General features: G+C 44.5%; 1 protein-coding gene across 1 annotated transcript; it reads left to right on the forward strand.

Moving 5' to 3' along the window:
- Positions 1 to 8,231: 8,231 nt before the first annotated feature.
- Positions 8,232 to 9,176, forward strand: LOC113198773 (olfactory receptor 5A1-like). Its single transcript, XM_026411622.2, has one exon. The coding sequence runs from the start codon at positions 8,232 to 8,234 to the stop codon at positions 9,174 to 9,176; it is 945 nt and encodes a 314-aa protein (XP_026267407.2).
- Positions 9,177 to 10,987: the final 1,811 nt, after the last annotated feature.

Raw genomic sequence — 10,987 nt, forward strand, 5'->3', positions numbered from 1 at the left:
AAGTACTTAAGTACTAAAAGTCAACTGAACAACCAAATGCTTGATACCCTGTAGTCCCTCCTCTCTTCCCCTCCCACCTCCCCAACCATCAACATTCACATACAACAAAGTATCTTCTGTTTGACTGGATTTTTATGACCTCCCCTAGACAAGGCCTTTCCTACCATCTGGGCTCAGCTGGGCATCCTCTCGAGTAAACACTCAACCCACTGCCTGCCTCCAATAACAGCTGCCTCTTGTCTTTAAAATTGAGTCCTGCCAACAAAATGCTGCTTTTAAGATGAAACGAGTTTAAAGTGGTTGTATTTTTCCCAAGTTGCAACAGAGTTTTAGGGGGCAGCTCCGTGTTGCCATGTCTGAGAGCCCACTGAATGCAGGATTCCCAATAGCTTCCTATTTGCCGGTGGTGTTCCTGGTCCCCCCAAAAAAGGCTTTTTAAAGAAATGCTTTAAAAAGAAAACCTTGGGGTGGGCTCCCTCAGCAGGGGGACATTGTGGCATTGTGGCTTCCCAGAAGGGGATCAGAAAATCAAGAGTCTCTTCAAAGAATCGACAATAGGCACCGTCTGCAGAGTGTCACAGATGCCCCACAGATGTGGTTGGGCAACTATTTTGTGGGTTTCACCACGCTGGTTTACAGATCTATTCTAAGACTCAGAAAAAAATTTCAGAGAACACTTTCTCCCAATTTCCCTGGATCCAGCAAAATAAATAAATGATCCAGGAGGGTTGTGTATGCCTGTGATCCCAGCAACGTGGGAGGCTGAGACAAGAGGACTGCAAGCCCAAATCCCTGTCTCAAAACAAAAAGATAGGGTGCCCTTGGGGTCAATTCCCAGTACCACAAAAATAAATAAACAAGTTTTCTGTTTGTTTGGTTTTTTTTTTTTCTTTTTCTTTTTGTACTGGGGATTGAGCCCAGGAGCACTATACCACTGAGCTACATACATCCCCAGCCCTTTTTATTTTTTATTTTGAGACTAAGGTCTCACTAAGTTACCTAGGCTGACCTCAAACTTGCTAATTTCCTGCCTCAGACCACTGAGTTACGGGGATTACAGGTGGGATTACACCCGGCCTCATGCTATTTTCAGTGAATTAAAACAGCAATTTACAAAGACAGACCAGACCATTTTTAAGCAGAAGTGTAATAGCCTGTGATTTTATCCTCCATGTCACTTCCTCCTACTCTAAACCTACCTCATTCTGATCCTGGGGTCCTGCTCTTCCCATGATCACTGGCCTCTGTTTTTAGGCAGCCTTAGTTTTTTTTAACTGGCCAAACTCAGTGGTGCTTAACCACTGAGCCACATCCCTAGCCTTTTTTTTTTTTTTTTTTTTTTTAAGAGACAAGGTCTCACTAAGTTGCTGAAGCTGGCTTTGAACTCATGACCCTCCTGCCTAAACCTCCTGAGCTGCTGAATGACAGGTGTGCGCCACTGCACCTGCCTCTATATCAGGGTCTTAGGAAGTCTCAAGAGAGTCCTGCCCAGGTACCCCCTCTCAACTTTTGACTGACAGTAGGATTGTATCAGATTTTTCAGTCCCTACTCAGCATGATTTTACCCATAGGTACTCGAGTGAAACCCATAGGGTGGGAATTCTATTATTAAAATGAGATTAAAATGGCATGCTGAAGATCTAAAGGTAACCCTTGGTCACTTTGGCCCATGCTGATTGGTTCCTTACTAGAAATTCCTTCTTACAGATTTCATGATTGATAGGGTTTGCTTTCTGTTATCCTGTCTTCCTGAATCTTGGAGTCTAGTCTGTGTAAAGATCACTAAGGTGTCCTTTCAGGCTGTGTGTTAAGGAATGTAACATCTATTGACTTAAGGCAGAGCAGGGCCAAAATGGCCTCGGGGTAATTGCTTTTTAAAGGAAAATATGTGGAAGGCCAGCACGTAGGCCCAGCCTACAGAATTATTCCCTCACCTTCACGTTCCTATCCCTCATGCCTATCTGATGTCTATCAGTGTGGTGAATAACCAACGCTGAGAACCTGAGTTTCCATCTCTGTGAGCTTTGCCTCGGATCCAGTTTCCCCAACCTCAAGAAGGTCTTCACTTGACATTGCCAACTCCTGTACCTGTGATTCATTTTCCTCTTTTCTTTCACTGGTAAATGGGGCCTATGGCTTTCTTTAGTACCTGGCTTTACTTGAATTCCCTCCAAGGCCTGATTTCAGATATTCTTTGAGACTGATGGGCTCCATCCACTCTCACCATTCTAATGAAACTGCGCTGGGAAGACCAGACCTGCCATCTTTCTGGCCGCACCCAAGGATCTTGCCATTTTTCCTCTTTGATCTCCCCAGTCGTCACTGCATGTTGAGTCTTTGAGAATCAGGACAACAACAAACTAATGAGCATTTTTAGGAAGGAAGGAATGACACAACTGGATGAGTACGTTGGGGAAGGCTGTCTGCAGCTTAAGGAGGATAGACTGGATGGGAGAGAGTCTGAAGGAAAAAAAAAAAGAAAAGAAAAGAAAAAAGATCAGCAAGGGTTATTTGCATGTACCAATATGCCACCATGAAACCCATTATCGGGTGTAATTAAAATGCACTAACAACACCACCACCAACAAAAGACCAGTTAGAAAACTGTGGTTAACCGTGAACAAGCAGGCTAAAGTTGCCTGACCAACCCTCTGCACAAATTGTGGAGATAGCACAAGAAAAGGCCTCCTTGATTCTACTGACAAGGTTTTAAATCTCCAAGAAACACCAGAGAATCTTTTCTGAAGGAGGGAAGATGGGAGGCAGGGATTATAAAGCACCACCATCTTCTGGCACCCCATCCTTGTACCTGTCACTCAGTAAGAAGAGGAAAACCTGAGGCTTGTTTGGGTATGGGGTTTGGGTTTAATGATTCTTTTCCTAGAAAAGATTTAATTCCATACAAACTACTGGGTTGACCATGGCGATCCTTCCCCCAGCATCAAGCCTTAGGAAACCCCAAGAATGTAGGCGTAGCACCAAGAGCGGGGGTTGGAGGAGGGGTGTGATTGTGGGGCTCCACAGTAGGCGACTCTGGCCTGGCAGAGGAGAGGCTGGTGGGGTTGTGGGTGGAGAAGGAAACTGCATTCGATTTTTCTCATCTGGATGCAATTTGAACTGCTGCCAACACAAACAGGGTGTGGCTACCGCCTTTCCCAGATCCTTGAAAGAAGCCCCAGTGTCCCCTGGGTTGACACAATGCCCACTTCCTTCTGTGTCCCTCCCCAAGACACACAAGTACACTTTAGCTCTTTTCCAGTTGAATACTTGATAGGTCAAAAACAATGCGTGTACACGGGGAAATCTGACCCTAGTCAAACAACAAGAGGCTATTTTTCTTTTAAACACCACCCGCCCCCAACACAGAGATCTTTTGAAAGACAAGGGCTCTCGTGTGATTGTTGTTTTCCCCTATTGCCACCGTTTTTCAGGCTGTCGTGGCATGTGCAGGACTGAGCATGGGCTTTTGATGCTGGAGGAACTGAGTTCAGATTCCAGCTTTACCAGGAGATCTCTGGGACCTGCGGCAAGCAGCTTCTCCCACATTCCTTCTTATCTAAAAGTGGCTTTAAGAATGTTTTCCTTTGAGGACATTATGAAATAAAACGTACAACAGGCCCAGTCCCCAGAATTGAAAAAACGTTAGCACCTGTCTATGCCCTTTCCTCTTTCTCTTGATTTCACCAAATTAGAATCTTCTTCCCCCCCACCCCAGAACAGTACAGGCAATTGGGTGCTTAACCACCAAGCCATATCCCCAGCCCTTTTTATGTTTCGTTTTAAGACAGGATCTCACTAAGTTGCTTTGGGCCCGACTAAATTGCTGAGACTGGCCTTGAGCTTGTGATCCTCCTGCCTGAGCCTCCCAAATTGCTGAGATTTAAGTCATGTGCCACTGCGCTCTGCCGAATCCCAGGATTTTGAGGAGCGTATAAGGTCACCTAATTCAGATTCTCTTTTAAATCTTAAACCCCTTCATGGTCAAGTGAACTATCTCTGTTTGCACACTTCCAATGATGAGGAACCTACTTCTTTCTGGGACATACATTGACCTTTTAGGCTGTGCTATTGTAACCCTAACTTCCCCCCACCAAGTTTTTTCTCACCTAGTTCTAGTTTCTACCCTTGGAGTCACTCAGAGAGGTGCTTTAAAATGTCCATGGCTTTACAAGGGCCAAAAGATTGTCTGAAATTGCTACTTACCTTGGAAACAAAAACAAGTGTTGGATTTCATTGACTCCAGGGAGATCTTTTTGGAACCAAATCAGGGGCCAGGAATATAATGGAAGCAGGGCCAATGGAAATCAATTTTGCCCAAAGCTGGCCTCTTTACTCCTGAGCCCAGGCAGCCGGCCAAGCTGTCCGCTGGTGCTCTCTGGGACACACCTTACCCAACTACCCACAGAGACTGAGGGGAACCTAGGAGAGAACTGGCTTTCTTTTAAAGCCCCAGTGAGTCCTTCTCTTGGTGGCTACATCCAAACCTTATTTACCCCTTTGGTCAAGACCAGGGCTCCAGGTGTTCGCAGAGACGGGTTTTGTTCTTGCTCCAAGAGTCTGTTCGTAGTCATCTACCTGAAGCTCAGAATATTAGGTGTTGTAGGTGAGTCTGCCCTTCTCTCTTTCTCACTCTGGTTACTAGTGAATCCTAAAATCACAGAATGGCAGAGTAGAGAGGGTTCTGAAGGTGGCGAAGGTGAAGCAGGAAAGATGCTGAGACCCTCTACAGTACTGCTCTGACCTTATGGAAAGGAGCTGGACTTCACCTATTTTGCATTCTAGAATTCTGAGATTTTTGTTTCTTGAAAAGTTTCCTATTGTTTACAAATAGAAATTGGACAGAATATGTGAGCTAGAGAACACTAGTCTAAGTAATCCCCTGGTTGCATATACAGAGGTAAGGAAGATTAAGATTCAGAAAGCCAAATTATTTTTCCAAAGGTCACATAGTTAAAAAAAAAAAAAAGTAGGAGAAATGAGACCTTGAATCAACATTGTCTAACATTCCACCTAGTGTTTTCTTTGCTATTGTAGATTCATGGGTGTGAGCATGAGTGTGTCTGAAATTTCAAAAAAAGATTGCATTTCTTTGAGTCCTCTTTAGTTACCTTTGAGACTCCGTGTTTTAGAATGAGGAAGAGCAGAAAGAACTACTAAAGAATGAGATACTGATTCCGTCATCACCTCTGGTACAAACCCACTGTACAGACGTTCACTCTGTCTCTTTTGGCATTAGTTTCATTATCTATAATGGAAAATTGAGCCTACCTGGCTTCTAGCTCTGATATTTTATTATTTCAATATTTGAGATATATTCTCTGAATTTTTCAGACATCAGGACATCACTTAAAACCAGCCAAGTCCAGTGGTCTTGGAATAGGGCAAGTTGACAGTGTCTCTCCAGTAACTATTTAGCCAGTGAACATAATACTCATTGGACATCTGTCATGTGCAGGGCACCCAGACAGGTGGTGGTGGTGGTGGTGGTGGTGGTGGTGGTGGTGGTGGGCTAGTGATCGGTGTAGATAGCATCTCTCTCTCTCACTTCAGTATTTCCAGGTTTCCTTCATCAGACCTACAAAATCATCTGAATTACAATAAACACTGTACCTCAACTGCGTTATTTGTTTGGGAATTACCACATTCCTCTTTATTGTGGTATATACTTGAACCTGTTGCAATGTAAACAGCCTTGGCAAGATTGAGGTAAGAAAACTTTCCATTGCCATGTTCAGAGCTCAGGTCCTGTAGCATCTGTCCTAACCAGTCAGTTGGAATGGGAGAAGGATCATATCTATTGGAGTCCTATCTGTAATATAGTCCTACCAATTGCTCAGACCCAAGGCCAGGTGATTTCCTAGCATTTAGGAAAGAGAACAGGCTCTAAAGTCAAGGAACTGAGAGTTTAAATCTTAGCCCAAACACTTAATAACTTGCTGATCTTTCATAACTTCAATAGTTTTTTTTTTGTCTGTAATATGCGATTTTTTGGAATTTCAAATTGAAATCATTCAGAATATTGTTTCAGGTCTACCATGTACCATTCCCTGTAAAAAGCACTGAGGTTATAATGCCCTTCCAGAGCTTATGCTAAGAAAGCATAGAAGATCTGGGTGTGGTGATGCATACCTACAATCCTAGCAGGTGGTGAGGCTGAGATAGGAGGATTGCAAGTTCAAAGCAATCAGAGCAGAGCAATTGGTGACACCCCACCCCCAACATTTCTACACATTTTCTAGCAAGATTCATTATGATTCTTTTCTATTTTATCTCCAAGAATCTATGATTTCTACTCTATTACATTTTAGAGTATGATAAAAGCTACCTTCCAATTATTGTGCATGATTGCTACATAAATAGCCTGGTTATTTTTACCAGAATCATCTGAAGGTAAGTACATAGAAATGGATTATGTCCCATAGACATTTCCTTTTAATACTGATTTGTTTATAGTTCCATGGCCTCAGAACCTCCACCACTTATTTTCCATTGATGCAACATCTTCACATGATCCTCCTACGCGTCCTCCAAAGCAAGGTTTGAACATCACATAGAGCTGGTCTCTGGTCCTTGCATCATGACTCACCAGCTCTGGGGCCTTGCACAAGCTGACACATCATTCTTACATCTCTTCTTAGGATTTCCCTCCACCATAAAATGGGGACAATAATAGGACCGTTCCACTGACCGTGAGGATTAACTGTTGAAAATAACAAATGCAAACTTTGGGGGAGAAAAAGAACTAATTTTATGACTTAGCCAATGATGAGCACTGAACGTAGGTCTTTTCATTCCTGACCCAGGCTCTACTCTCCACTGCACCTGCTGATGAGGCAGGAGCATGAAAACAATGGCTACAGCCCCATCACTGCGTGCCCTGTACTTACAATACTGCCTGTCTTTATAGACTTCACACTTCACATTTAGTTTTATTTGCTTACTTCATCCCTCTCTCTCTTTTTTTTCCCTTGATTCCAGGAATTGAACCTAGTGGCACTTTACCACTAAGCCACATCCCCAGCCCTTTTTTCATATTTTATTTTGAGGCAGGTTCTCACGAAATTGCTTAGAGTCTCACTAAGTTGCTGAGGCTAGCTTTGAACTCGTGATCCTCCTGCCTCAGCCTCCTGAGCTGCTGGGATTACCATCCACTCACTTCTTTTGTCTTCCCTTAATCCCATTTACACTGTGCTCCTGTCCTGTTGGTATTTCTGATGTCCCTCGAACACTTTTCCTGGATTCTTGCAAATGCTTCCCTCTCCTCTCCCTCGTTTAACATAAAGATCTCTGAACCACTTCTCAACCCTTCCACACCCTGAATTCTAATCCTGGTATCTCCTTACTTGTCTTTGGAATCCTCTCTGAAAACCCCACCTGCTGTGTCTCGGCTCAGGGACACTGTGTACATACTTCTCTTAGCATATTGCTCATGCTCTGCTGATAATGACCTGTTTTTCTGCCTGTCCCATGTATTGTGTGGAGCAGTCTGAACTTAATAATAATGATGTGTTAATTTCTACATCATCAATATCTAGCTCTACCAAATACTAACGCAAGAGGTTTGGTGGGTGGGTACCGATTGGGCAGGACGAGCATTAGGGTTTCTCAGTGTTGAACCTGTTTTTCCCCTGCCCCTTTTTAATGTCCAGTGGGGATGCCAGGTTTCCCCAGATCTGTGTACTTTGCTCCACTGCTCAAAAGAGCGTGGAGGGACACCATGACCCCATGAAAGCTGGTCAGAACAAACTACCCTGATAAGAAACACCAAATCGCCTTTCTAAGCGTTTTGAGTTTTGAGATATTTCTTTTCATGAGAACAAAAGATCAGATAGTCTAAATCTGACTGACTTTGTAATCGACTTGCAATGTTTGGGGCAACTGAAAACAGGAGTATTTGGCCCAAGTACCATTAGCAAATCCCTTCAGGAAGCCAGTGCGATTGACAAAGAAGGGGATGATGCAGAGAATGTAAAAATGGCAGAGGGTCTATTCAGGGACATGCTGCTTTTATATAAACAAATACAATGTTGACAGGGTGACAATTGTCTCCATGAGAGACCCAATACATTCTCTTGCTCTAGAGGGTAATTCTGCAGCACAGACAGGACATTTGCCTCACAGTTGTGTCCTCTGATTCTGGGAATCTATGATTCCATGAGCAAAATGGTTTCTTCACCCGGGTTTTCCTTGCCCCAGGAATCTCCCTCTGGGGCTCTGAAGGCAGCAGCTCCATGGCTGTGGGAGAGAATGTCAGCACCATGACCAATTTCATCCTGTGGGGATTTTCTGAGCATCCACAACTGCAAGTTGTCCTCTTTTTGTTGTTTCTGGGGATCTACCTCGTGACTCTGGCTGGAAACCTGGGTCTCATGGTCCTGATCAGGATGGATCCACACCTCCAGTCGCCCATGTATTTCTTCCTGGGAAACCTGTCCTTTGTGGACCTCTCATACACCTCCTCTGTAGCCCCAAAGATGCTCTGGGACTTCTTCCGCGAGCAGAAGACCATCTCCTTTGCGGGCTGCGCTGCTCAGTTATTCTGCTTCATTGGGATGGGAGGCACTGAGTGCTGTCTCCTGTCGGCCATGGCATATGACCGGTATGCTGCCATCTCCAGGCCTCTGCTCTACCCAGCCCTCATGTCACCTGCCATCTGTGTGAGGATGGCCGTTACAGCATATGCGGGAGGATTCCTCACTGGACTGGTCCAAACCAGCTCCATATTCCAGCTCCATTTCTGCGGACTGCGAGTCATTAACCACTTTTTCTGTGACCTGCCACCCCTGATGGCCTTGTCTTGCTCCCCTACCTTCCTCAGCCGGGTGTTGAATGTTCTCATGGTGTGCGCAGTTGGTGGGACCTCAGCTCTTCTCGTCTTGGTGTCCTATGGCCACATCATTGCTGCCGTCCTGAAGATCCGTTCGACCCAGGGGCAGATAAAGGCTTTCAACACCTGCACCTCCCATCTGACCACAGTGATCCTCTTCTACGGCTCTGGCCTCTTCTCGTACCTCCAGTCTAGTGCTGGCTACTCCCAGGACAAAGGTAAGGTGGCATCTGTGTTCTACGGAGCAGTGATCCCCATGCTGAACCCCATCATCTATAGTCTGCGAAACAAGGAGATCAAAGATTCATTGAAAAAACTCAAGAAGGGGAAAAAGCACATCGTTCTTTGAGTTAAAAACAAGCATTTTTTTTCCCCAAATAGAGATAAAAATAAGTGGCTCAGAGAATCTGAATTATACATTAAAGAAACTGTTTCAAAGAAAATCTGTAACCTAACGTGTCTACTAGACAATTAGGCTTAACAGTGCTTTGCTTTCTTGTTGTGGACTAGTTCTGCTTAAATTTTGATCATTTGCAATAGAAAATAAATATGCTTCTCTATAACAGTCCTTAGCTGTAGAGCATCAGGTGCTGTGCAGGACACAATGTCTTGGGGCCAGATGGATCATGGTCCCAGAACCACCACACTCATCAAAGATCTCTACAATCCAACATTGCTGCTACCAGTCCACTAACCCATTGGGTCAAGTTTTCTGTTTCCCTTGCCTTGGATTCCAACTCTACCCAAGGACTGCTAGAAAGCCAATGCTGGCTTAGAAACCCAAGAGCCCTAACTGCAATGAGGTCAGCAATGGGTACTCAGAGCCACGGGGTGGCTCTAAACTATGTTTGTGAACAGCCACGGGTCACATCTGTAGGGCCATCAGTCCACTTGGATCAGACATTAGGAGCCCAAATCAGAGGCTCCAAAGCCAGGAAGCCATAGTGAGCAAAGAGCAGGGATGAGGGCCAGTAGAATACCAGGAGCCTGCTTTCCATGTCTGAAACCCGCTAGTGACTGGGTGTTACCATCTGGTCAGGAAGAGAAGCCTCCCAGCAAGCTCTGGTTCCACAGCTGCTCCCTCGACCAGTCTTGGTTTTTGGCCTTGCATGGCTCTCTGACTCCTGCGGTTCTCATTGCAACCTCGCTTGAGTCTTACTTCTCGTGCTACATTTTTATCCTGTCTGCTGTCTCCCTGGACCTCAGGCTCTGCTATGACCCTGACATCGCTGTTTCCATTTCCATGCGTCCCCTCAGGAGGGTTCCCACTCCAAAACAGGATCGGAGACAGGACAGCCAAGTCAGGGGTGGGCAGGGAACTGACGGTGGCATTGGAACTGCTGCTGTTTGTTGTTGGTACTGGGGACTGAACCCAAGGGCACCGTACCACGGAGCTACAGCCACAGTTCTTTTTATTTTGAAACAGGGTCTCACTACATTGTCTTGGCTGGCCTCAAACTTGCATTTCTCCTGCCTGGGCCTCCTGAGTAGCTGGGATTACAGGCATGTGCCACCATGCCCAGCTCTCTGATTCTACTTTATAAGATAGTTCTTGAGCAAAAAACCGAACATTTTCCAAGTCTGGTTTCTTTAATTCTTAGGTGTTTCAGCGGTGATGAATTATGACAGGCAACCCTGAATCATATTTACTTTGGCTATAAATATTCTGCCTTAATCCACTTGCAATGATAGATCACTTGATTTATACGTGACCACCTGGACTATTGGCAGTGATGGGGTGGGGACTGTGACTTAGACATACATGTCTTTGTAAAGCTTTCTTCATCCTGGAGTTGTTGGACAGGTTAAGTGCTCCAGCAGTGCATTCTTAGAGGATCCTCTATTTCATCTATCAGAACCTCAGAGATTTTTTTTTCTTAGTTAATCTGTCTTCTTCCTGAGTTGTTAATATCCCCTTCTTTTTGTTTTTTAATTTTTTTAAACTTTATTTGTTTGTTTGTTTGTTTATGCTGGGGATTGAACCCAGGGCCCTGTGCTTGTGAGACAAGAACTTACCAACTGAGCTATACCCCAGCTAATAACCTCTTCTTTATTCCCTTCCTAAAACATAGCACAAATCTGGGGCAAATTATGTGCTTAATAATAATAATAATAATAATAATAGTAATAATTGTTTCCTAAATGAATGAATAAGTCCAA

Source organism: Urocitellus parryii, chromosome 4, assembly GCF_045843805.1.
Source record: "Urocitellus parryii isolate mUroPar1 chromosome 4, mUroPar1.hap1, whole genome shotgun sequence".
Classification (NCBI taxonomy): Eukaryota; Metazoa; Chordata; class Mammalia; order Rodentia; family Sciuridae; genus Urocitellus; species Urocitellus parryii.

What these genes read in the sequence shown, in the direction of transcription:
- LOC113198773 (XM_026411622.2), top strand. Translation starts at nt 8,232, where the DNA reads ATGGCTGTGGGAGAGAATGTCAGCACCATGACCAATTTCATCCTGTGG.